This window comes from Cetorhinus maximus, chromosome 21, assembly GCF_964194155.1.
Source record: "Cetorhinus maximus chromosome 21, sCetMax3.hap1.1, whole genome shotgun sequence".
Taxonomy (NCBI): domain Eukaryota; kingdom Metazoa; phylum Chordata; class Chondrichthyes; order Lamniformes; family Cetorhinidae; genus Cetorhinus; species Cetorhinus maximus.
Genome location: NC_135899.1, coordinates 41,777,964 through 41,805,631, shown reverse-complemented (window position 1 = coordinate 41,805,631; position 27,668 = coordinate 41,777,964). Strand labels below are relative to the sequence as shown.

Genomic DNA, 27,668 nt, shown 5'->3' with positions numbered 1-27,668 from the left:
ACCCCATTCCAGACTCTAGACCCCTCCCCCACCCCATTCCAGACCCTAGACCCCTCCCCCACCCCATTCCAGACCCTAGACCCCTCCCCCACCCCATTCCAGACCCTAGACCCCTCTCCCACCCCATTCCAGACCCTAGACCCCTCTCTCACCCCATTCCAGACCCTAGACCCCTCTCCCACCCCATTCCAGACCCTAGACCCCTCTCCCACCCCATTCCTGACCCTAGACCCCTCCCCCATTCCAGACCTTAGGCCCCTCCCCAACCTCATTCCAGACCCCTGACCCTCCCCCAGCCCATTTCGCTTGGGTTGGGTTGTTGCTGTTACTATGGGATGTCCTTGTTGCTCGGGTTCTTGTTGCTAAGGATCTGCTTCTCCCGGCCTTTGGTCGCTCTGTGATGACGTCAGCTAGTCGCGGGTTGATGACGGTGATGCTGAGCCGGGCGGTTTGCCGCTTGCTGGTCCCCGGGGCTTGGGGCCTGTTTGTGCCCGGGAGCCGGGCGGCAGGAACAGCCCCAAGGCGGCCTGGTGAGCGGGGATGGGGGGACTGAGAGTGAAGCCCAGCTTGGGGCAGCCGGCCGGCTGAGGCATAACTGCAGCTCACTGCGGCGGGCAGGGCGACCGGGCGGGAGCTGTGGCCTCGGCCCCGAGTGCTGAGGGTACACCCCTGGGGGCTGTGTGCCCCCCCCCCGAGGGTGCACCCCTGGGGGCTGTGTGCCCCCCCCCCCCCCGAGGGTGCACCCCTGGGGGCTGTGTGCCCCCCCCCCCCCCCCGAGGGTGCACCCCTGGGGGCTGTGTGCCCCCCCCCCCCCCGAGGGTGCACCCCTGGGGGCTGTGTGCGCCCCCCCCCCCCCCCGAGGGTGCACCCCTCCCCCCCCCGAGGGTGCACCCCTGGGGGCTGTGTGCCCCCCCCCCGAGGGTGCCTCGCTGGGTGCTGTGTGCCCCCCTCTCCCCCCCCCCGATGGTGCACCCTTCCCCCCCCCCCCCGATGGTGCACCCCTGGGGGCTGTGTGCCCCCCCCCCCGAGGCTGCACCCCTGGGGGCTGTGTGCCCCCCCCCCCCCCCCCGAGGGTGCCTCGCTGGGGGCTGTGTGCCCCCCCCCCCGAGGCTGCACCCCTGGGTGCTGAGGGTCCTGATGATTGAGGCCTTACCTTTTCCTGTCTTATTCCTGTAACCCTCGATGATCAAATTCAATGGCCATTGGTTTCAGTGGAAGAGAATTCCAAAGAGTAATGACCCTCAGAGATGAAATTCTTCCTCATCTGCACCTTAAATGGGAGTTGCTTTATTTTTAAACTCTGCTCCCTTGTTCTGGTTTCCCCCACGAGGGGAAGCATCCTCCCAGCATCTACCCTGTCAACCCCTCTCAGTTTCTCATATGTTTCAATAAGATCACCTCTCATTCCTCTAAACTCCAATGCGTATTTGCCCAACGTGTTCAGCCTTTCATCCCAGGAATCAGCCCAGTGCCAGTCAGTATTTTCCATTTTGAGTGGAGGCAGAAACCTATAAAAGAACACCAAGGAACTATTAAACACAAAGCTGCCCTTGCAGCACCTGCTGTTACTGATATTTTTCACAAAAGTGGAGCAAACACAGACTAGGCTGTACAGGCTGTGTGTATGAAAAGCTAACCTACCTGAACAGTGTTATATATAAAGGCTGTGTGACTGTGCTTCAATTGCATCACATCCGTAGTAATTATATACATATTTGTGTTGTATTTGTAGTGTTTATATACAACTGTTAAAATATAGGCTGATAAAAATTTGCCCTTACTGTGGGAAACAACCTGCATTTTCCATCCAGGTTAGCCTTGCCTAATGGAAGGAGAGGAGGCATCTAACCCATTTTTGGTCCTTATTGACTGTTCACTGTGTCTTCCTATAGGTGCCAGTTTGGTGCAGCCTGTGTACAATTATGCCAGTCTGTCAAGGAAAGCTCGAGGTATGTATAGAACGTCAAATGGACAGTGCATGTAGCCAGAGGGAATCTGTGCACTTGTCATACAGAATAATAATGCGTGCAGCTACAGAAACATGTTGATAATTGAACCAATACAGAAACTGGGTGTTCGAGGAATCAAGTTGAGTGCCTAGAACCAGGGGATAGCTTAAAATCTCAGCTGGACTGGTCCTAGCCCAGTTGTGTTAAAGACCTTTCCTCAGGCTCTATTCAAGAGAGAAAACTGGCCCCTGGTGTCAATATATAATCACTACGCAATAAACCACACCCCCTGTGACTCCCCACAATGGGAAGTATATATAGGACCTGGGAGCAGTACGAAGACTGGGCTAGAGCTGGACTGGACTGAACACTCTCCTGTAAGGAGTGGCTATGTGGGTGCTCTGTCAGAGAACAGCCAGTGAGTGGAGCTCCACCCCAGCAGGAGTCTTGCAGGAAAGTCAGAGATGTAGATTGGAAAACTTGAGTGCAATGCCTAAAAGGGGGTGGAAACAGATTCAATAGTTACTTTTAAAAAGGATTTGGATAAATTCGTGATGAGGAAATGGGGAAGGGGCAGGTTAGTGGGTAGCTCTCAAAAAACTGACACAGGCAGGATGGGCCGAAAGGCCTTCTGTGCTGTATGATTCTATGACATCCCAATGGCATCACATTTATAAATGTTTTATTTCTCTCATTGCAGAATTTCCCAGCCAGCTGGATGATCTGTCACCGACCATGCTGAAGAAAGACTACAAAGACTTAGAGTTAATGAATAAGTATGTATCCAGAGTTTCCTGATTCAAATGCTGGAGCTTCATTAATCCCCCACCTGCCACCTTTCCAATTTCTGTTTCTCTACTGAGCTCCTGCTCTAGAAGAGGAGAGGTTGGTGGAAGGTACAAGTCAGGCTACTAAGCTCCAGTATTCTATAAGTGAGCCCTTTGCAGGGAGTCAGCCTCAATACAAATCTCTTGCCTCTCATGAAGACTTGGATTAAGCCATTGGTGTTGAATACACATAGTTTGAGTTTGGATTTCTTGAATATCCAATTGGTCCTTGCAGTGTACTGGAGGCACAAGACATTGGTGAGACTGTGCCTGGAGTACTGTGTACTGTTTTGGCCTCCTCACTTAAGGAAGGATATACCTGCATTGGAAGCATTTCAGGGAATGTTCACTAGGCTGATTCCTGGAATAAAAGGGCTGTCTTAAGAAGAAAGGTTGAGCAGGTTGGACCTATTTACATTGGAGTTTAGAAGAATGAGAGGTGATCTTATTGAAATATATAAGATCCTGAGGGGATTTGACAGGCCAGATGCTGTGAGGGTGTTTCCTCTCAAGGGGGAATCTAGAATCAGGGGGAACAGTTCAAAAATGTGTCCCATTTAAGATGAAGATGAGGAGGAATTTCTTCTCTCAGGGTCGTTGGCCTGTGGAATTCTCTTTCCAGAGAGCAGTGGAGACTGGGTTACTGAATATATTCAAGGCTAAATTAGACAGATTTTTGATCTACAGTGGAGGCAAGTGTTATGGGGGACAGGCAAGAAAGTGAAGTTAAGGCCACAGTCAGATCAAGCATGATCTTATTGAATGCTGGAGCAGGCTCAGTGGGCAGAATGGCCTATTCCTGCTCCTGTTTCATATGATTTTATGAAACCAGAAACCTCTTTGTCCTCTTGGGTGGATGTAAAAGACCCCATGACACTATTTTGAAGAAAAATGGGGAAGTTATTCCCAGTGTCCTGGAGCCCCCAACCAGCATCATGAAAAGAAGATTATCTGATCATTATCCTATTGCTGTTAGTGGGAGTTTACTGTGCATGAATCGGCTACCATGTTTCCTGTACAACAGCGGTGACTATACTTTCAAAGTACTTCATTGCCTGTTTAGTGCTTTGGTGCTAATACAAATGCCTGTCCTTAATTGTCTTTGAGAAGGTGATGGTGAGCCGCTGTCTGGTTGTTTTTGGGCAGTCGAGCTCTTGCCCCTTAGGGGTCTAACTTGGTTCGATATCAGATGCAATTCTTCTTTGAACATCTCCTCTTGCTCGTTTCTCATTTTATCCATTTACAGGTTGCCCAGTTTATTGTGAACTGTGTCTGTCTCGTTGCCCTTGTCTACATCTAGAATCCTAGTAGCTTTATTTCTCCCTTTCAAACACGATGTTGAGCTCGGTCATATTATGTTTATGGACCAGAAGGCTATTAACTAAATCTGGGGCATTCATTCGCTACAAAACCTAATATGGCCCTTGTTAGTTATAGAACAGTGCTTTCCAAATTATTCCTGCTGTGACCCCATTTTAATACTTCACACTTGGTGCAAAGAGTGGAAATTGGCAAGGGGGAGGGGAACTCAAGCAGCAGGGATGCAGGCACAGGGGAGGGGAACTCAAGCAGCAGGGATGCAGGCACAGGGGAGGGGAACTCACACAGCAGGGATGCAGGCACAGGGGAGGGGAACTCAAGCAGCAGGGATGCAGGCACAGGGGAGGGGAACTCAAACGGCAGGGATGCAGGCACAGGGGAGGGGAACTCAAACGGCAGGGATGCAGGCACAGGGGAGGGGAACTCAAGCAGCAGGGATGCAGGCACAGGGGAGGGGAACTCAAACAGCAGGGATGCAGGCACAGGGGAGGGGAACTCAAACGGCAGGGATGCAGGCACAGGGGAGGGGAACTCAAGCAGCAGGGATGCAGGCACAGGGGAGGGGAACTCAAACAGCAGGGATGCAGGCACAGGGGAGGGGAACTCAAACAGCAGGGATGCAGGCACAGGGGAGGGGAACTCAAACGGCAGGGATGCAGGCACAGGGGAGGGGAACTCAAGCAGCAGGGATGCAGGCACAGGGGAGGGGAACTCAAACAGCAGGGATGCAGGCACAGGGGAGGGGAACTCAAACAACAGGGATGCAGGCACAGGGGAGGGGAACTCAAACAGCAGGGATGCAGGCACAGGGGAGGGGAACTCAAACAGCAGGGATGCAGGCACAGGGGAGGGGAACTCAAACAGCAGGGATGCAGGCACAGGGGAGGGGAACTCAAACAGCAGGGATGCAGGCACAGGGGAGAGGAACTCAAACAGCAGGGATGCAGGCACAGGGGAGGGGAACTCAACCAGCAGGGATGCAGGCACGCAGTGAAAACTCCGATACCCACCTTTTTGCAGGTTCTTTCGGCGGCAGCAATTGGGCCTAAAAGCTTATTTCATTAGGCCACACCCACCGGCAAAAAAACGTGTGCACATTCAAACAGCCTCACAGTCAATCATAAGACTGTCGCACCTGAGTCTTCATTGCTGCCTCAGAGCTCGCAACCCCAATTGCTTGCCCGACAACCCACTGGGGCTCACGGCCCACAGTTTGACAACCTCTATTCTACGGCACATTAGCCCAGGTCTTCCAATCTCCGGATTGTTGGAGATCGGACGTATGACGACAAAAAGGCATAGGATTTTATTCATTTACAGGACGTGGGCATCACTGGCTGGGTCAGCATTTATTGCCCCATCTTTAATTGCCCTTGAGAAGGTGGTGGTGAGCTGCCTTCTTGAACCGCTGCAGTCCATGTAGTTTAGGTACACCCACAGTGCTGTTAGGGAAGGAGTTCCAGGATTTTGACCCAGCGACAGTGAAGGAACGGCTATATATTTCCAAGTCAGGATGGTGAGTGACTTTGAGGGGAGCTTTCAGGTGGTGGTGTTCCCATGTATCTGCTGCCCTTGTCCTTCTAGATGGTAGTGGCCGTTGGCTTGGAAGGTGCTGTCTAGGGAGCCTTGGTGAGTTTCTGCAGTGCATCTTGTAGATGGTACACATTGCTACCACTGTGTGTCGGTGGTGGAGGGAGTGAATGTTTGTGGATGTGGTGCCAATCAAATGGGCTGCTTTGTCCTGGATGGTGTCAAGATCCTTGAGTGTTGTTGGACCTGCACTCATCCAGGCAAGTGGAGGATATTCCATCACACTCCTGACTTGTGCCTTGTAGATGGTGGACTGGCTTTGGGGAGTCAGGAGGTGAGTTATTCATTGCTGGATTCCTCACCTCTGACCTGCTCTTGTAGCCGCAGTACTTATATGGCTAGTCCAGTTCAGTTTCTGGTCATTGATAGCCCCCTAATAGGATTCAGTGATGGTAATGCCATTGAGTGTCAAGAGTGATGGTAAGATTCTCTTGTTGGAGATGGTCATTGCCTGACACTTGTCTGGCACGACGGTGGTGTCATGGAAATGTCGCTGGACTGGTAATCCAGGTCTTGCTGCATTTGGGCATGGAACGCTTTAGTATTTGAGGAGTTGTGAACGGTGCTGAACATTGTGCAATCATCAACGAACATCCCCACTTCTGACCTTATGATGGAAGGAAGGTCATTGATGAAGCAGCTGAAGATGGGCCTAGGACACTACCCTGAGGAACTCCTGCAGTGATGTCCTGGAACTGAGCTGATTGACCTCCAACAACCACAACCATCTTCCTTTGTGCTAGGTATGACTCCAACCAGGCTGATCCCACAGTGTATGGGGAGAGTGAGAATGGGGGTTGGAGAGCTGATTGGTTACCCATGGGAATGAGTTTTGGGTAAGAGAGAGGTGTGGGGAGTATATTGAGGGGGTGGGGGTTAGTTTCCCCTGGAGGGCATTTAGTGTCTTGACCTGTGCAGTAACCTTCCAGCACTTATTTGAGATGATTGGTTAGGCTGGCCAACAGGTGCAGGGAGGCGATGGGAGAGAATATACACGTGTCAGTGCTGGGACCACTGCTGTTCACAATTTACATTAATCACTTGGACTGTAGAATCAAAAAGCAATTTCTCATTTTGTGGATGACACCAGTTTGGGGGGTGGTCAATACTGAGGAGGACTGCAACAAATTGCAGGAGGAGTTTAATAAACTTGCATAATGGATAAATAATTGGCAAATGAAGATAAATGTGAGGTAGTACAGTTTGATGGGAAGAATAAGGAGGTCACTTATTACTTGGAAGGTGAGTGTAGGTGGGGTACAGGAACAGAGGGATGTCGGAGTACAAACACATTAATCACTAAAGGTTGCCCCACAGGTTAACAAGGCTGTAAAATGTCAAATCAGCCACTAGGTTTTATTTCTAGAGGATAGAATTGAAAAGTAGGGAAGTTATACCAAACCTGTATTGAACCTTGTTAGACCACACTGAGAACACTGCGTGCAGCTCTGGTCCCCTTATTATAAAAAGAATATAGAGGCACTGGAGAGGGTGCAGAGAAGATTTTACAAGGATGATACCAGAAATGCCTGAGTATATGTATCAGGAAAGGATTTTTAAAAATTCAGTCGGGATGTGGGCTTCGCTGGCTCCAACCAGTGTGACTCCAACCAGCGGAGAGCGTTCCCCCTGATTCCCATTGACTCCAGTTTTGCTAGGGCTCCTTGATGCCTCACTCTGTCAAATGCTGCCTTAGTATCAAGGGCAGGCATTCTCGCCTCACCTCAAGAGTTTCAGCTCTTTTGTCTATGTTTGAACCAAGGCTGTATGTTGTTAAGAAAAGAGGCTGAGGGGTGACCCAATAGAGATCTTGAGAATTCTGAAACGTTTTGATCAAGTGGCTACAGAGAGAATGTTTCCTGTTGTGGGGAAGAGCAGAACTAGAAACTGTCAATCTGAGATTGTCACCAAGAAATCCGATGGGGAATTCAGAAGAAACTTCTTTACCCAGAGAGTGATGAGAATGTGGAACTTGCTACCACAGGGAGTGGTTGAAGTGATTGTATAGATGCATTTAAGGGAAAGCTAGACAAGCAGATGAGGGAAAAGGGAGCAGAAGGCTACAATGGTAGATTTAAATGAGTAAAGACAAGAGGGGGCTTGAGTGGAGCATAAACACCAGAATGGACTGGTTGGGCTGAATTACCTGTTTGTTTTTTTTTCATTCTTTCATGGGCTGTGTATGTTGCTCGCGAGGCCAGCATTTATTGCCAATCCCTAATTGCCCTTGAGAAGGTGGTGGTGATCTTGAACCACTACAGTCCATGTAGTGTAGGTACACCCACAGTGCTGTTAGGGAGGGAGTTGCAGGATTTTGACCCAGTGACAGTGAAGGAACGGCGATATATTTCCAAGTCAGGATGGTGTGTGGTTTGGAGAACTTCCAGGTGATGTTGCTCTGATGTATCTGCTGCCCTTGTCCTTCTAGCTGGGAGCAGCCGTGGTTTGGAAGGTGATTTCTAAGGTGGTTTGGCAAGTTGTTGCAATGCATTGTTCAGATGTTACACACTGCTGTCATTTTGCAATCAAGGGTACCAATCAAGTGGGCAGCTTTGTGCTGGATGGTTTTAAACTTTTTGAGTGTTGCTGGAGCTGCACTCATCCAGGCAAGTGGGGAGTATTCCATCACACTCCTGACTTGTGACTTGTAGATGGTGGACAGACTTCAGGGAGTTAGGAGGTGAGTTGCTCGCTGCAGAATCCTTGGCCTCTGACCTGCTCTTGTAGCCGCAGTATTTATATGGCTGCTCCAGCTCAGTTTCTGGTCAATGGTAACCCCCAGGATGTTGATAGTGGGGGATTCAGTGATGGTAATGCTATTGAATGTCAAGGGTCGATGGTTAGATTCTCTCTGGTTAGAGATGGGTCATTGCCTGGCATTTGTGCATCAAGACTGTTACTTGGCACTTATCAGCCCAAGCCTAAATGTTTGTCCAGGCCTTGCTGTATAATGACACAGCTCCGGTATCTAAGGAGTCGCAAATTGCACTGAACATTGTGCAATTGTCATTGAACATTCCCACTTATATCACATATATCCTACGTGCTCCTGAGAACCTGGCTTGTGATATGATTTTTTTTTACAGGACCAATGATGTGGTTCGAAGGCTGCTGTCACTGGAAATGGCAACTCACGTAAGTCATTCCTTTTTTCAGATTGGGTTTTACATAACATAAGAAATACGAGCAGGAGTAGGCCATTCAGCCCTTCGAGCCTGCTCTGTCATTCAATGAGATCGTGACTGATCTTCTACTTCAACACCATTTTCCTGCTCTATCCCCGTATCCCTTGATGTTTTTAATATGTAGAAATCTATCGATCTCAGCCTTGAACATATTCGATGACTGATTGTCCACAGCCCTCTGGGGCAGAGAAGTCTAACGATTCACCACCCTCTGAGTGAAGAAACTCCTTCTCATCTCAGTTTATTTAAGAAAAACATTCTGGGGACCTCAGGCTTTCCAACAGCATCTTTTTTCCTGATATTGTAATCAACTCCTGTTTTATTTCTGCATTGATGCTCTCCCTTTCTAACCCTTCCCTCCAGAGCCTCAAAGAAAGGCAGAGCCTCTTGTGAGGTCACAACAACTTATATTTCTATTTATATAGTGCCTTTTGTTTTGATCCCAGCTGATGTTGTTACTGGACAAGTCAGATCCTAGACTGAAACCTGGCTTGATAGACCATAATTTTTTTGACTAATTTTTTTAACCATGGAGGGGACTTACTGAAACAGATTCACAGTCTGCTGTTGACTTTTTAACAAAAAGATGAAATATTTATTAAACAAGAAACGCCAACTATATTACACTAAACAACAAAGAGGTTGGAAAGATTTCCTCACAGACACCAAGGGAAAAAATTATTCAAACTCATGCTACCATTTTATCCCAGCAATACTCTTACAGACCCAGCAATCCCAGTGAAGAGGTACCACTATTTCCATGCCAAGGCTAGGGCTGGTTCAGATGCAAAGAGGTTTCTTTCCCAGTAGACTGCTGAACATTCACTAGAAGTCCTTCCACAGTTGGATCTCCCTTGAGATATCCAGAAAACTCACTCTAAATTCACTATTGCTTTAACTTTAGAGCGATACATATTAGTTCCTTAAACTCATTTCCTCAGTAGCCTGGCATCATTTCCAGCCAGAGAGAGTCTTAGACCTTTTCTGTCATCACTCTGTGGTATACACATACCAACTGAACTAAAATCTGCCTTTCTGCCTGTGTCTCGGTGGGTCTCTCTCTGATCCCTTGTTGCTAGGCAACAGCACAGTTTTTCCCTACTTTTTGTGTTTGTTTTCTCTTCCCTAAACTGCTAACCCCTGGTAACCCACCTCTTCACATTAATAAAACTTTATTAAAAATGCACGTATACAAAAAGGGCTTGGAGACTTCCCAGCTCCATCTCAAAAAACTCGAAAGTGAAATCAAACACAGGTTTCACCTTTCTTAACACAAATTTTAAAAAGTGTAAATTAAACTTAAAGCTATATCTTGTTCCTAACACCCATGAATACAAATATAATTTATTAAAACTATATCTAGTTCCAGACGCTTTAATGTAATGAACTATCCTAAGGCCCTTCACAGGAGTGTAGCAAAGCAAAATTTGATACTGAGCCACACAAGGCAGTATTGGGGCAGATGGCCAAAAGCTTGGTCAGTGAGATACGTTTTAAAGAACCTCTTGAAGAGCCAAGAGGTAGAGAGACACAGCCATTTAGGGAGTGAATTCCAGAGCTTAGGGTCTTTGTAACTGAAGGCACAGCCACCAATGATGGCGTGATTAAAATTTATCTTAAGAGGACGGAATTAGAGGAGCGCAGAGATCTCGGAGGATTGTGGGACTGAAGGAGATCACAGATAGAGAGGGGCCATGGAGAGATTTGAAAACAAGAATGAGAAATTTTAAAATTGAGATGTTGTTTGGCCGGGAGCCAATGACAATATGTGAACTGAACTTGGTACAAGCTAGGACATTGGCAGAAAAGTTTTGGATGACGTCAAATTTATGAACAGTAGAATTTGGAAGATCAGCCAGGAGTGCGTTGGAACAGTCGAGTCTAGAAGTAACAAAGACATGAATGAGAATTTCAGCAGCAGAGCAGCTGAGGTGGGAGCAAACTCAGGTGGCATTTCAACAGTAGAATTGGTGGGTGTAGTGACGGGGAGGAGGTTATGTATTTGGGAGCTCATCTTGTGGTCAAACATAACACCAAGGTTTTGAACACTCCGGTTTATTTTCAAACTGTTTCCAGAGGGAGGGATGGAGTAATTAGCTAGGGAATGGAGTTTGGAGTGGGGACTGAAGCCTTGTCAATATTAAATTGGAGAAAATTTCTGTTGAACTAGTCCTAGACATTGAGTAAGCAATTCGATAATTTTGCAACGATGGAGGGGAGAAATGGCGGTGAGGTAGAACTGTAGTAGAATGCTGGCTTTCGTATGATACCAAGAGGTAGAATATGGATGAGATGAATCAGTGCTCCTCCATATTGAACACCACTTGGAGGAAGTACTGAGGGTGGCAAGGACACAGAATGTACTCTGGGTGGGGGACTTCAATGTCCACCACCAAGAGTGGCTCGGTAGCACCACTACAGACGAGCTGGCCGAATCCTAAAGGACATAACTGCTAGTCTAGGCCTGTGGCAAGTGGTGAGGGAACCAACAAGAGCGAAAAACATACTTAACCTCATCCTTGCCAACCTGCCTGCCGCAGATACAGTCACACAGTCCTTATGGAGATGAAGTCCTGTCTTCACATTGAGGATACCCTCCATCGTATTGTGTCCCATCAGCAGCAGCAGAATTGTGCTCAAGCACAATCTGTAACTTCATGGCCTGGCATATCGCCCACCCTACTATTACCACCAAACCAGGAGATCAGCCCTGGTTCAATGAAGAGTGCAGGGGGGAATGCCAGGAGCAGCACCAGGCATACCTAAAAATGATGTGTCGACCTGGTGAAGCCACAAGGCAGGATTAAGCAGCAAATGATAGACAGATCTAAGCGATTCCACAACCATCGGATCAGATCTAAGCTCTGCAGTCCTGCAATGTCCAGTCATGAATGGTGATGGACAATTAAACAACTCACTGGCTCCACAAATATCCCCATTCTTAATGATGGAGGAGCCCAACACATCAGTGCTCCAGCCAGAAATGCCGAGTGGATGATCCATCTCGGCCTCCTCCGGAGGTCCCCAGCATCTTAGATGCCAGGCTTCAGCCAATTTAACTCACTCCACGTGATATCAAGAAACGGTTGAAGGCACTAGATACTGCAAAGGCTGTGGGCCCTGACAATATTCTGGCAATACTACTGAAGACTTGTGCTCCAGAACTTGCCACGCCCCTAGTCTAGCTGTTCCAGTACAGCTACAACACTGGCATCTACCCGGCTATGTGGAAAATTGCCCAGGTTATGTCCTGTACACAAAAAGCAGGACAAATCCAACCAGGTCAATTACCGCCCCATCAGTCTACTATCCATCATCAGTAAAGTGATGGAAGGGGTCATCAACAGTGCTATTAAGCGGCACTTGCTTAGCAATGGCCTGCTCACTGACGCTCAGTTTGGGTTCTGCCAGGGCCACTCAGCTCCTGACCTCATTACAGCCTTGGTTCAAACATGAACAAAAGAGCTGAAATCTAGAGGTGAGGTGAAGGAGACTGTCCCTGACATCAAGGCAACAGTTGACCAAATGTGACATCAAGGAGCCCTAAACTGGAGTCAATGGGAATCAGGAGGAAACTCTCTGCTGATTGGAGTCATACCGAGCACAAAGAAAGATGGTTGTGGTTGTTGGAGGCCAATCATCCCAGTTCCAAAACGTTACTTCAGGTGTTCCAAGGGAAGTGCCCTAGGCCCAACTATCTTCAGCTGCTTCATCAATGACCTTCCTTCCATCATAAAGCCAGAAGTGGGGATGTTCGCTGATGATTGCACAATGTTCAGCACCATTCACGACTCCTCAGATACTGAAGCAGTCCATGTCCAAAATGCAGCAAGACCTAGACAATATCCATGCTTGGACTGACAAGTGGCTAGTAACATTTGTGCCACACAAGTGCCAGGCAATGACCATCTGCAACAAGAGAGAATCTAACCATCGCCGCTTGACAGTCAGTGGCATTACCATTGCTGAGTCTCCCACTAACTACATTCTGGGGGTTACCATTGACCAGAAACTGAACTGGTCTAGCCATTTAAGTACTGTGGTCAGAGGCTGGGAATCCTGTGGCGAGTAACTCACTCCCTGACTCCCCAAAGCCTGTCCACCATCTACAAGGCACAAGTCAGGAGTGTGATGGAATACTCCCCACTTGCCTGGGTGAGTGCAGCTCCCACAACACTCAAGAGGCTTGACACCATCCAGGACAAAGTAGCCCACTTGATTGGCACTACATCCACAAACATTCACTCCCTCCACCACCGAAGCACAGTGGCAGCAGCGTGTACCATCTACAAGATGCACTGCAGGAATTCACCAAGACTCCTTAGGCAGCAGTTTCCGAACCCACAACCATTACCATCTAGAAGGACAAGGGCAGCAGATACATGGGAACACCGCCACCTGGAAGTTCCCCTCCAAGTCACTTATCATCCTGACTGGGAAATATATCACTGTTGCTGGGTCTAAATCTTGGAGCTGTCCCCCTAACAGCACTGTGGGTGTACCTTCGCCACAGGGACAGCAGCGGCTCAAGAAGGCAGCTCACCACCACCTTCTCAAGGGCAGCTAGGGATGGGCAATAAATGCTGGCCCAGCCAGCAACACCCACATCTCGCAAAATGAATAAAAAAGAAGTCTCGTTTTTCTGTCACCCTGTGCTCAGTGCCCTACATTGGCACCCGGTCAAGCAAGGCCTTGATTTTCAAATTTTCACTCTTGATTTCAAATCCCTCAATGGCCTTGCCCCTCCCTGTCTTTGCAATCTCCTCCAGCTCCACAACCCCCTGAGATGTTCGTGCTCCCCTAATTCTGGCCTCTTGTACATTCCCAAAAATAATTACTCTGCCATTGGTGGCCGTGCCTTCAGCTGCCTAGCCCCCAAACTTTGGAATTACCTCCGTACACCTCTTTCTTCCCCCCCCCACCCCCCTCACTTTCCTCTTTTAAGGCACTCCTTACAACCGACCTCTTTGACCATTTTATAATGCCCCTGTTCAGCCCCCTGAGATGTTTTGTTACAGGTGCTATATAAATGTTGATTTAGTGGAGCGAGAGAGAAAAACAGTAAACGCTGGAAATACTCAGGTCAAGCAGTGTCTGTTGAGAGAGAAACAAACAGTTAACGTTTCAGGCTTGTGACCTTTCATCAGAGCCTGAAGAGAGAGAACCGTTGATAATGTTGCTAACGTGGGGAGCAGGGAGAGAAGTTCCAGTCCCGCGCCTGCCCTCTGGGCGGGCGCCTCGCCTGCCCTCCGGGCGGGCCCCTCGCCTGCCCTCCGGGCGGGCCCCTCGCCTGCCCTCCGGGCGGGTCCCTCGCCTGCCCTCCGGGCGGGCCCTGCGCCTGCGCTGCCCAGCCTGTGAGTTGCCATTTTCTGCATATGAGTTGGTAACGTCAGGAATGAACCACTGGAAAATGACAGAGATGTAAACCTCAGTGCCGCAGAGTCAGTTAGAGGATGTGAAGGTCTGGGTGTAGTGTCAAGAAGCTGAATGACCTCCCTGTTCTGTAATATAAATCCAAGCTTTCAATAGCCTCCAGTGAGACACTGGAAAGGGAAAGTCCCTCGCTCTGTTAACTTAGGATTGACCTTTATGTTTATGCTGTACTGACCTCGGTGAATGACTTGCTTTCAGAAAGAGAAACTGAAGCTGAAAACTAGCCAGCTGGTGGAGAAGGTGCAGAGGAGTCCCAGTGACCTTGGCTCCACAGAAGTGCAAAGTGAGTTTAATTAAAATTACTCAATTCCCCATAATCTTTACTTACTGGGTTAAGCAACTGAATTTATATATTTTATAACATGAGCCTGTTTTGTAGCATAATTGACAGGTGGGCAAAGACCTGATTCCTCCACATCCTGATGATTGGAGCATTATGACTAAACTCTTCCTTCCATCCCCTACACTGAAGTCATCTAGTCTACTGGGAAGGGAGAAAAACAGTGAGAAGACCCAGTGCCAAGAAGGGAACAAATACTCTGGTCACTAATTTCTCTCCACCCCCATCAGGCAATCAAGACCAGTCACGGGGACAGTATAGACTGTGTTCTCTATACAGACTGTAAGCCTCTATATGATGTGATCTCTGCCCCAGTCTAGCACCAGTCCACCTCCCTCTTGAAGGTGTACAGAGAGCTGTTAACACGTTCCAGAGACTCTCGCGGGTACCTGGGGCAAAGAAGAACAGCCCAACACCCGTCAATTCCAACCCTTGGACAGTTGAAATGCATGTCCCTGGCCCTCCCCAATCTGTTAAACTGGAATCAAAAGGAGTACTAGTCAGCCATTTGTTTTATAGACCTCTATTGGGTCACCCACCTCACTGCCTGTGCTGATCTAAAGTCAGTAGATGAAGGACCTTGAGCCTATCAGAGTAGCTGAGGTTCTTGAAGCTTGGAATTATTCTTGCTGCACTCCACTGGAATTTTTCCAAGGTCACTATATCACTCACCACTTGGGGGAGCCAAAGCTAGGGCACAGTCTAGATGGAGGCTGGCCAGAGACCTGTGTGGTGTCGAAATGTTCTCCTTGGATTTCTAGCACCTCTACCAAGTGATAAACTCTTGTTTGTGGCACAGAAAGAGGTAATTGGGCCCATTGTGTCTATGCCAGTTCTTCGTGAAGCAATCCAATCAGTCCAATTTCCCGGCCCTGTCCCCATAATTCTGCAAGTTTATTTCCTTCAAGTGCCCATCAAGTTTCATTGTGAAATCATTCATCATCTCTGCTTCCACCACCATCATGGGCAGCAAATTCCAGGTTGTTTGCACTCACTCCATAAAAAAGAAAAAGTTCTTCCTCACATTCCCCACTCCTTCCCACTCTTGCCCCATATCTCTTGTCCAAAGCTTTAAATTTGCTCTTGTGCTAACAGCTGATTGGGACATTTTTTTTCCTTGTCTACCTCACCCAAACCTGTCGTAATCTTGTGCACCTCTATCAAATCTCCCCTTAACCTTCTTTGTTGCAGGGAGAGCAGCCCCAGACTCTTCAACCTAACCTTGTAGCTAAAATCCTCATCCCTGGAACCATTCTGGTAAATCTCCTCTGCAGTAGCAATTCCTTTACTTGTTGAATTATACCCACTGGCCGTGGAGTGTCTGGTTGTCTACCACTCCCTGATTTCTTGCTGCTGCATTGATGAAACAAAGCCAGCACTTCCTAAACCTGCTACCTCCAACAGCTAGAAGGGCAAGGGCAGCAGATGCATAGAAACAACACCTCCAAGTCTCTCACATTCCTGACTTAGACATATTTCACCATCCCTTTATTGTTGCTGAAAAAAATCTAGAAACTCCCTACCTGACACCATTCCCTCCCATTCTAGCTGACATCTACAACCTTTCCACTAACTTTTCTTTCTCTCCCTAAGTTACAAAGACTGATGCTACCAACCATGACCTGATATTTATGACAGTTCCAACAGTGTCTCAACACCTCCTTTTCTGTAGCCTTCTGCACAGTCTGTGTAACACTTTTTGAATTTGGTCAACCTTCCCAGCACACCTTCAGCAGTCATTTTAATAGTTTTTATCACCAAGTTCAGCTCCTTTAGCAAGGAATTAATCCTGGGTTCTAGTCAATCCTTTAGTTTCCTTAAAATTGGTATTGAAAAGGCCTAAAACTCTTCAATTCTTCCTCAAGCAAGTTAGAAAGATTGAACAACTTGCTTTAACTCATTCTTTGAACCTGAGTTGTGTGCACCCTCATAAGAGTGTCAGTACAGGAAGTTGCATCACTGACATCGATGCAGGAGCTCTATCAAATGCCCTTTGCGTGGAAATTAAAATTCCTGGTGTTGGGTTGTGGGTGAGTGGTCGATCACAGAGCCGGACAAGAAGTTCTTCCCTGATCTTTGAGCTGTTCAGGTGGACAGCTGAAACAACACTCTTGGCAGTGCTTAGTTGGTGTCTCCATTTTCTGAAGCAGGCTTCTAGAGAACACAGATCTTCAGCGAGTGTTTTCTCAATGTCCAGAAGTTCTTTCACAAATGATGATTTATTCTTTTCAACTGGTATGCAGCCTTTGACACGGTTGACCACACCATCCTCCTCCCACGCCCCCTCACTGTCATCCCGCTAGGTGGGACTGCTTTCACCTGGTTCCATTCTTATCTATCTTATCGTAGCCAGAGAATCACTTGCCATGGCTTCCTTTCCTGCTCCCACACATTTACCTCTCTCCTCCACAGAATCTCAAAATTGTTACAGCATAGAAATGGGCCATTCAACCCATTGTGCCTGTACCGGCTCTTGGAAAAAGCAATTCATTAATGCCATTGTCACACCTTCTCCCTGTAACTGTGCACATTCTTCCTTTTCAGATAACAGTCTAATTCCCTTTTGAATGCTTCGATGGAACCTGCCTCTACCGCAGTCTCGGCAGTGCATTCCAGCCCTTAACCACTTGCTGTGTGAAAGGTTTCTCTCATTTCGTTTCTGCTTTTGCCAGTGACTTTAAATCTGTGCCCTCTCATTCTTGATCCTTTCACAAGTGGGAACAGTTTCTCCCTATCTACTCTGTGCATACCCTTCATGATTTTGAATACCTCCATCAAATCTCCTCTCAACCTTCTTTTCTCCAAGGAAAACTTCTCCAACCTGTCTTAAAATCAGAAGCTCCTCATTCCTGGAACCATTCTTGTGAATTTTTTTTGCACTCTTTCCAATGCCTTCACATCCTTCCTGAAGTGCGGTGTCCAGAACTGGGCACAGTACTCCAGTTGAGGTCGAACTAGTGACTTATATAAGTTCGACCTAACCTTGCTCTTGTACTCTATGCCCCTATTAATAAAACCTAGCATTCTACGCTTTATTAACTGCTCTCTCAACCTGTCCTGCCACCTTCAATGATTTATGCACATTTACACCCAGGTGCCTCTGCTTCTGCATCCCTTTAGAATTGTAGCCCTTTTTTATATTGTTTCTCCATGTTTTACCAAAATAAATCACTTCACATTTCTCCACATTGAACTTCATCTGTCACCTGTCTGCCCACTCCACCAACTTCTCTATGTCTCTTCGAAGTTTTACACTATCCATCTCACAGTTCACAATGCTTCCAAGTTTCATATAATCTGCAATTTTGAAATTGTGCCCTGTATACGCCACGATCAATGTCAGTATATACCAGGAAAAGCAAGGGTTCCAACACTAACCCCTGGGGAACTCCATTACAAACCTTCCTTCAACTTGAAAAGCATCCATTAATCATTACTCTCTGTTTCCTGTCACTCAGCCAATTCCGTATCCATGTTGCTACTGTCCCTTTTATTCCATGAACTATAACTTTGCTCCCTACTCTGTTGTGTGGCGCTGTATCAGATGCCTTTTGGAAATTCATGTACACCCCATCAACAACATTGCCCTCATCAACCCTCTGTTACCTCTTCAAAAAAAAAACTCCAGCAAATTAATTAAACACGATTTTCCCTTAAGAAAGCTATGCTAGTTTGGATCTACCCTCGGCCCCCTCTTATTTCTCATCTACAGGCCGCCCCTCAGAGGTATCATCCGAAAGCACAGTGTTCGTTTTCACATGTGCCCTGATGACACCCAGCTCGACCTCGCCACCACCTTGCTTGACTCCTCCTTTGTTGCCAAATCATTAGACCGGATTCTTTACAATTTGTGCAAGTGGGTGTAAAGAATGTGTTGGGAGTTCTCTGATACCTGAAATGGTTCTGCACGGAGGTACAGACTGTGTTCAATTATTGTACCCTAACAGTCTCTCTCCCTCTCTCTTCTCAGTTGCCATCTTAACAGCAAAAATTCGGAATTACCAAGAGCACCTGCAGGTACACAGGAAGGTGAGTGATACAGAATGCAAGGGCTGCCCACACAATGAATAACATTTTAACACTGTACTGGGACAGCGTACAACTGAGACATGTCTCTGAGATCTCTCCATGTTGTAATTCCAGGTCTAGCTGCGCTCCATGCTCTGTGGCCCTCGCACTGCCAGATAATTGACACTCACCCCATTCCCAACAGAAGACTGTGTGAGGAGAGGTGCTGGGAAAAGTGGGCATTATTAAGAGCTCAGTATTGAGGTGCACCCTGTCAGTGCTTTCAGTTCAGAGAGCTGTTGGACCTGTGCCTAGTGAAGTGAGCAGTGCTTGCTCAACTTTGATTCCTCTGTTGATCAGCCTCTCTCATCCTAGTAAACGAATAATAATGAGCTATGTTCTCAAGTATTGATCCCTGTTCAGTGACTGCTGCTGACTAATGCATATGTGGCATTGCATGAGGCCAGTCCTGTGAAACTCTACTTCTGTGTGAGCTGGGGTGCGATGGCCCTCTGTAAAGCACTGAAGCATCAATCTAGATTGTGTTGGAATCTGGGAGGAGGACTCAAACTTAACTCTCTGACTCGAGGGAGACAGCTAATATTGAACCAGGACTGATACCAGAAGCATGTTAAACTATTGTTAGTCCGTTTTAGGTTCCTTTTCATTACTTCACGACACTATGCAATTTTGTCCCTTTTACTGACGGATACAGGTGGATGAACAGTTTTCTACAGGCTTGCTCCATAACCATGACTTGTGACAGTACATTGGGAAAGGCTATGACACACTGATTCTGTCTCAATTTACACCACATATTTGAAAGAAATACTACTTTTCTGCCAATTTCCCCCTCCTTTCTGAGGAGAAGCATTGGTTCCTTGCTGCCACATGATTCTGCAGGTGGTAGTGACACTCACAACTGTCAGGTGCCTGCTCTTCATGTGTGAATGTGGGCGATGGTGATATTTAGCTGTGGCAGGGATTACAATTGAACATAACCTTGCTTGTTATCTCTGAAAAAGACTAAGGCCACCATAGTATTACATAGAATTTTACAACACAGAAACAGACCATTCAGTCCTCTTGGTCCATGCTGGTGTTTATCTTCACAAAAGCCTTGCCCCACCCTACTTCACCTAAACAACTGGAGCAATCTTCTGTACATCTACCTTATCAAACCCTTGAATAATTTTAAAGAACTCTATCCTGTCAGTACCTCCAGCTTTTGTTTTCTAGAGAATCTTGTTCCAATTTTCCTAATAGTTACAATCTTTCAGTTCTAGTTTCATTCTTGTGAATGATTATTTGCATCTTCTGTGCTTCTATATCCTCTTTATGATATGAAGACCAGAACTGTTCATGGAGCTGTCAAGTGTGGCCTAACCAATGTTCAATACAAATTTAACATCTTTCCTTCTCAATTCCATTCCTCCAGATATGAATCTTAATGCATTGTTTACACAAATTCTAGCTGATAGTTTCTCTTTTAATCAGGGCCAGCTTTGGTACAGCTGATAGCACTTTGAATATGAAACCCACCACATCCTGCCCAGCACAGCAAGGGCTTACTGTATGCCCTTCACTGAAATTCCAAAGCATGCATGTGTTGGCTTGTGGAATCATCCCGCTTTAGTACTTGAGCACAAAATTTAGGCTGACGTTCCAGTGCAGTACAGAAGGCATGCTGCATGGCCAGAGGTGCCACTATTACGATGAGATGTTAAACCCTGTCTGGTAAAGGTAAAAGTTACCAGGGAATTATTTCAAACAAAAGTGGGGATGATATCCCACATTTCCTGTCCAAAATTTACTCCTCAATCAACATTGTTGATCATTTTCACATTGCTAGTTTTAGGAACGTGCTGTGTGCAAATTGATTACTGTATTTCCCACATTACAATATTGGCTTAGCTTCAAAATAGTACTTCATTGGCTGAAAAGTGCTTTGAGATGTCCTATGGTCATGAAAGATGCCGTATGAGCGAAGGCCTTTTGTCTTGCCACAAGCTTGCAGGGCTGTGTTGGGTTCTGCACATGGGTCTGACAGATTCTGTACCTTTATTCCACATTAGGCCCATGGGAGGCAATGGGGACATGCGATAGGTGCGGTCCAGTTTTCAAGTGGCCTCCTTAAGGCCTGCAGGAAGGCCAGGGCAAAGGCTGATGTAAATGAGGCATGCAATTCCAAAACTCCAGTGTATCGTTTCAATCATTTGAGCCCCCTTCACCTGCTCCAGTCCCACCCTGCTGTTCACTCCTCACATCCTTTAATATCCCACCCAGTGTAATCCTGCTTGTTCCTCTGAGTGTTTGATGAGGACAGTGTACATATGAACAAGGAGCAGGAGTAGACCATTCAGCCCCTCAAACCTGCTCTGCCATTTAATAAGATCATGGCTGACCTGATAGTAACCTCAAATCTGCATTCCATCTACTCCCAATAATTTATCACCCCCTTGCTTACCAAAAATCTGTGCACCTCTGCCCTAAAAATATTCAAAGACTCTGCTTCCACCACCTTTTCAGGAAGTGAGTTCCAAAGACACTCGACCCTCTGAGAGAAAAAATTTCACCTCATCTCCATTTTAAATGGGCGACCCTTATTTTTAAACAGTGACCCATAGTTCTAGACTCTCCCACAAGAGGAAGCACCCTCTCCACATCCACCCTGTCATGACCCCTCCAGATCTTATATGTTTACATCAAATCGCTGCTTACTCTTCTAAACTCCAGCGGATACAAGCCTAGTCTGTCCAGCCTTTTCTCATAAGACAAGTGTTTGATGGGGACAGTGTAGAGGGAGCTTTATTCTGTATCTAACCCCATGCTGTACCTGTCCTGGGAGTGTTTGATGGGGACAGTGTAGAGGAAGCTTTATTCTGTATCTAACTCCGTGCTGTACCTGTCCTGAGAGTGTTTGATGGGGACCATGTAAAGATAACTTTACTTTAGAAAGAGGAGAAGCTGATGGTGCTGATGAGGTTTTAAAGATTGTGCCAACTCATAGGAACCTAGAGATTGGAGAGACTCTTCGGCCTGTACTAACCTCAAAGGAATTCTCTAGTCTCATTTTCTTGTTCTTTCCTTATGTCCTTTTTAATACTTTTATTTGTGTTTATCTAATCTTGTGATTGATTGGGTTTTAATGGCCATTTGTTATTGTATTCTAACAATCATTTTAATAAAGTCATGTTAACATCCCATCACACACTGGTGTTTGTGATTGGTTTGTATATTTACTTCCACTCTGCAATTTCATGATCTTTGATTTCCCCTCAGCCCATCTACCCAACTTGGTGCCTGACTGCTGTGAAGCGGGGTATGATGTGATTCACTGGGTCATCTAGTAGTTACCTACTCCAGTACACCTATGGTACTCAGGCATGTTTATTCTTAAACAGGATAAAACCAACAAACGTCGCATGCTAATGGCAATTGACAGGCGGAAGAAGCTGTTGAAGTATCTCCGGCGAACGCGCTATGAGGTGTTTGAGAACGTTTGCACCGAGCTGGGCATTCAGTACACATTCCCTCCAGAGTATTACAGGAAGGTGACGCAGCGATGGGCTGCCAAGAAAGCTTTGTGCATAAGGGTAAGATGATTGACCAGTTGAACTCAGTGTGACTACTGAACAGGATGGGGCTGGGTAAATATTAAATACAATTTGGGGAGCTGCAACTAGCCTCAGCTCTCTGGGCAAGGAAAGGAAAGATTAGTCAGGGAGCCCCTCTTCTGATCCTCATCCCTGTGTGGATGTTAGGTGTGGGCAGGATCAGGCTGTGTTGTGATGACTTTGTGGTAGAATAGCTCATTAGTGACCACTGGCTGAACTAACACTCTGGGTCTGAGGATGGCTATTGCCCTGAGGACAGCCTGTCAGCATCAGTTGACACTGATGAGAAACCTGAACAGATATCAGTAGCTGTGCAATATTGGTGCTTTACACAGCTTCCAGATTAAGCCCAGTTTTACTGATAATGATCTTTGAAACCTTTATCCCTGGTATTACCTCAAACCTGTCTTCCTGCTGTAGAATTTTGCCCTAAACTCTAGAATTCCATCCTTAAACCTCTTAACCCCTGTCTGCTTCTTTAAGATACTCCCTAAAACCTCCCTGTTTCAACAGCCTTTTGGTCACCTGTCTAATATCTCTGTGTGGCTCAATATCGAATGTTGGTTGCTCCTATGAAGCACCTTTGGACATTTTGCTACATTTAAAAGTGCTATATAAATGAAATATGCTGTTAAACTGCAAGGATGTGAGGCAGTTGGTTGAGAAAAGACTGGAGGGGCTAGGAGTTTTATATTCTATCATGTCACAGAATGGTTACAGCTGGAGAGAAGCCAGTTAACCCATCCTGCGAGTTCTATCCAGAGTGAAACTGCAGCTACTCCCATTTCCCCCACTGGAAAGTACAAATCTTGATATCGGGTGCAGAAGGAATCAAACTTGGCTACGATGCCGCCACAGTTGAATAGCCAGCTTGGAGATGCTGTCTCGGACCTGTGAATGAAGGATGGTCACTTGGGTGAGATCTGGTGTTAATGGAGCTGCAGCGCTTTGAAACACTTTGATTATGGGGCACACAGAAAGGAATAAAGGTGAGCTCATTTGGAATAATTTGCCAACTCTCCATATCACTAAACACACCAATAAAGAAAATGGAATTAATGAGATCTTGGAGGAGTGTTTGCTAGAAAAGTTTTGGATGAAAAGGTATTGTGAAATGTTGGCAATGCACCACAGATCTGGAGTGGGAGGGAAAAGATCCAGTTGTCCTTGTCCACATAGGACTACGAAAGAGGTGCTGCTGAGACAGTATGAACAGCGAGGGCCTAAATTAAAAGACCCTCTTCTTTTAAGAAATATATAATCTAATATAAAACAAATATAATCCCTGGATTGCTACCTGAACCACAAGCAAATTGGCACAGGGTCAAATATTAGTGTGGGAGAATTGGGTTTCCATTCATGGAGCACTGGCACCAGTACTGGGGAAAGAGGGAGCTGTACCGTTGGGATGGGTTCATTTGAATCACACTGAGACTACTGTCCTATAATCGAGTAACCAGGGCTGTAGATAGGGCTTTAAATTAATAGCTGGGGTCAGGGAAAATTTATGTTTTGGAAGAATAGGCAGAAAGGAAAAGGAGATGGGGTATCACTCTTAATAAAGGGTGAAATCAATACAGCATTGACTCAGAAGATCAAGATGCAGAATCAGTTTGGGTGAGGATAAGAAATATCAAATGAAAGAAGTCAACTGGTGGAAACGATCTAGTGCCCCACCCCCCTAACTCTACACTGTTAGATAAATGAAGAAATAATGGGGCCTTGTAAGACAGCTACTGCCATAATCATGGGTGACCTGAATTCTTCATATAAATTGGATGGATCAAATTGTCAAAGGTAGTCTTGAGGATAAGTTCATAGAGTGTATTCAGGATAGTTTCTTAGAACAATATGTTGTAAAATGAACCAAGGTGCAGCTTTTTAGACCTTGTAATATGTATTAATGTTCTTATGATAAAGGATTCTCTAGGGAAGAGTGATCATAACATGATAGGATTCCACATTGTTTGAGGCTGAGAAACTTGAATCTGAAAGTATTGTCTTAAACTTAAGTAAAGAAAATTACATAAGTATGAAGACAAATCTGGCTAAAATGGACTGGGAAAATAGATTAAAATATAAGAGTAAATAAGCAGTGGCAAATACTTGAAGTATTTCTTAATGGAATATAATTTTTGCTGAGAATTGAGAAACGATAAACCATCTGTGGGTAACTAAAAAAATTAAGGATGATATCAAATTTGAAGGAAAGGTATATAATGCTGTACAGATTAGTGGTAAGGCAAAATATTGGTAAATTTTAGAAACCAGCAAAGAATTACTTGGAGAAAATAATGCATGAGTAAACTAGCAAGAAATGGAAAATCAGGCAGTAAAAAAGGAAGAGAAGAATTAATGTAAACATTAATCCCTTAGAAGGTGAGACTGGAATTAATGAGAAACAAGGAAATAGCAGAGACTTTGAACAAAATGTTATATCTGTCTTCATGGTCGAGGACACTAAAAACATCCCAATAATAGTAGAAAATCAGGGAGCAAAAAGGAGGAAGGAATCAATCATGATCACTAGAGAAAATGTACTGGACAAACTTATGGGACTTGAGACTGATAAGTTTCCTGGACCTGATGGCCTAGGGTCTTAAAAGAAGTGGCTGCAGAGATAGTGGATGTGTTTTAACCTTCCAAATTTCCCTAAGTTCTGGAAATGTCCCAATGCATTGGAAAACCACAAATGTATCACTCCTATTCGGGAAAGGAGGGAGATAGAAAGCAGGCAACAACCAGTTAGCCTAACATCTGTTATTAAGAAAGTGCTGAAATTCATTAACAGTAACAGAACACACAGAAAATCATAATACAATCAGGCAGAGTCAACATGATTTTGTGAAAGGAAAATCATGTTTGACATTTATTAGAGTTCTTTATGGATGCAACAAGAAGGGTGGGTAATGGGGAACCAGTAGATGTAGTGTATTTGGGTTTCCAAAAGGCATTTGAAAAGGTGCCACATAAAAGGTTACTACACAAGATAAGAGCTCATGGTGTTGGGGGTGATATGTTAGCATGAATGGAAGATTGGCTAACTAACAGAAAACAGTTGAGATAAGTGGGTCATTTTCAGGTTGGCAAACTATAATTATTGGGGTACCATAGGGATCAATGCTGGGGTCTGTTTACAATCTATATTAACTTGGATAAAGGGGCCAACGGTATTGTAGCCAAATTGACTGACATAAATATAGGTGGAAAAGCAAATTATGAGGAGGACACAAGATCCCTGCAAAGGGATATAGACAGGTTAAGTGAAGTGGGAAAAAAATTGGCAAATTGAGTATAATGCGGGAAATTGAGAGATTATCCACTTTTGTAAGGAGGAATAGAGAAGCAGAATATTATTTAAATAGAGAGAGACTGCAGAATGCTGCGGTACAGAGGGATCTGGGTGTCCTTGTACATGAATATCAAAAAGTTAGCATGCCAGAATAAGTAACTGGGAAAGCAAATTGAATGTTCACCTTTTGCAAATGGAATGAAGTATTCAAGTAGGGAAGTCTTCCTACAACTGTGCAGGGCGTTGGTGAGGCCGCACCTAGAGTACTGTGTACAGTTTCGGTCTCCTCATTTAAGGAAGGATGTACTTGCATTGGAAGCAGTTCAGAGAATGTTCATTAGACCCCTGGGATGAAAGAAAAGGTTGAGCAGGTTGTGCCTATACTCTTCGGAATTTAGAAGAATGAGAGGTGATCGATTGAAATATGTAAGATTCTGAGGGGACTTCACAGGGTCAATACTGGGAGGATGTTTCTACCCCTGGGGGATTCCAGAAGTGGGTTGGGGGGGGTGAGGGCACAGCTTCAGAATAAGGGATCCGCCCTCACGCCTTCTCCTCCCTCCCAGAAACAAGATAGGGTCCCCCTTGTCCTCACTTATCACCCCACCAGCCTCCGCATTCAAAGGATCATCCTCCGCCATTTCCGCCAACTCCAGCATGATGCCACCACCAAACACATCTTCCCTTCACCTGTCACTTGCCATTTTAACACTCCACCCTGCTCTCTTGCCCACATGTCTGTCCTTGGCTTGCTGCATTGTTCCAGTGAAGCCCAACGCAAACTGGAGGAACAGCACCTCATCTTCCGACTAGGCACTTTACAGCCTTCCAGGTTGAATATTGAATTCAACAACTTTAGGTCTTAAACTCCCTCCCCCCATCCCCACCCCGTTTCTTCCCCCTCCCCTTTTGGTTTTTTTCAATAATTTATATAGATTTTTCTTTTCCCACCTATTTACATTATTTTTAAATCTACAACTAATACCTTGTCAGTCTTTCCACCCCACCCCCACTAGAGCTGTACCTTGAGTGTCCTGCCATCCATTCTTAATTAGCACTTTTCTTAGATAATATCACCACCTTCAACACCTCTTTGATCCTTTTGTCTGTGACATCTTTTGATTAATCTGCTCCTATCACTGCTTGCTTGTCCCTACAACCACCCCACCCTCAACTTCTGTCCCCCCGCCCCCCACCTTAAACCAGCTTATATTTCACCCCTCTCCTAACTACACTCAGTTCTGTTGAAGGGTCATGTGGACTCGAAACGTCAACTCTTTTCTTCTCCACCGATGCTGCCAGACCTGCTGAGTTTTTCCAGGTAATTCTGTTTTTGTTTCAGAATAAGGGATAGTCATTTAAGATAGAGAGGAAGAATTTCTTCTCTCAGAGCATCGTGAATCTTTAAAGTTCTGTACTCCAGAGAGCACTGGGACTCTGGGTCATTGAATATATTCACAGCTGAGGTAGACAAATTCTTCGACCATAGGGGAGTCGAGGATTCTGGGGAACAGGCAGGAATGTGGAGTTGAGGCCATGATCAGATTGGCCATAATCATATTGAATGGCAGAGCAAGCTCGAGGGACCGGATGCCCTCCATTCCTATGTTGTGTTGTGTTTTTTTGTTCTTATTGAAACAGATTAGTGTTTTGAGTGGAAATCATTCATCAGGACCAATCTGGGCAATGAGGAAAATCCTATCTAGACTGACAGAAGCAAAAAGGGGAGCAGAACTGGTCCAAGTCAAGAGTGCAAACAGTGGAAGTCAATGTAGTTAAAAGCTGAGTGAAAGGTCAGAGAGAGGACAGGCTGGATGTGCACACTTCCACACAATCACACACTCAGTGGCCTTTTGCTTTGTTTCAGGTGTTCCAAGAGGTACAGAAACTACGTGCTGCTGAACGACACAAGCAGAAAGCCGCAGCTGCAGAGAAAGCCCAGTCCATCAATAAGGAAGTGAATGAAGGTACAGCAGTGTGATCAGAAGTGCATGTGGAGCATACACTGCTGGGCCGAGTATATGTGTTGTGCACAGAAACTGTATTTTAAGAGAAGGCAATGAAACTCCAGTGTCAGATTAATAAATATTTATCTCTTTAAAACTCC

General features: G+C 45.9%; 1 protein-coding gene across 1 annotated transcript; it reads left to right on the top strand.

The window, feature by feature from the left end:
- The first annotated feature begins 289 nt into the window (after positions 1 to 289).
- mrps15 (mitochondrial ribosomal protein S15) lies at positions 290 to 27,664 on the top strand. The gene is made up of 8 exons (XM_078566886.1): positions 290 to 530; positions 1,893 to 1,949; positions 2,650 to 2,725; positions 8,773 to 8,821; positions 14,503 to 14,587; positions 18,615 to 18,673; positions 22,057 to 22,248; positions 27,429 to 27,664. Exons 1-8 carry the CDS (start codon positions 401 to 403, stop codon positions 27,540 to 27,542), a joined length of 762 nt encoding a protein of 253 aa, XP_078423012.1. The 5' UTR covers positions 290 to 400; the 3' UTR covers positions 27,543 to 27,664.
- The last annotated feature ends 4 nt before the right edge of the window (positions 27,665 to 27,668 follow it).

Excerpts from the sequence above, each read along its gene's own strand:
- mrps15 (XM_078566886.1), top strand. The coding sequence starts at position 401 with ATGACGTCAGCTAGTCGCGGGTTGATGACGGTGATGCTGAGCCGGGCG. Across the intron at positions 531-1,892 it reads AACAGCCCCAAGGCGGCCTG|GTGCCAGTTTGGTGCAGCCT; the intron begins GTGAGCGGGGAT and ends GTCTTCCTATAG. Across the intron at positions 1,950-2,649 it reads TCTGTCAAGGAAAGCTCGAG|AATTTCCCAGCCAGCTGGAT; the intron begins GTATGTATAGAA and ends CTCTCATTGCAG.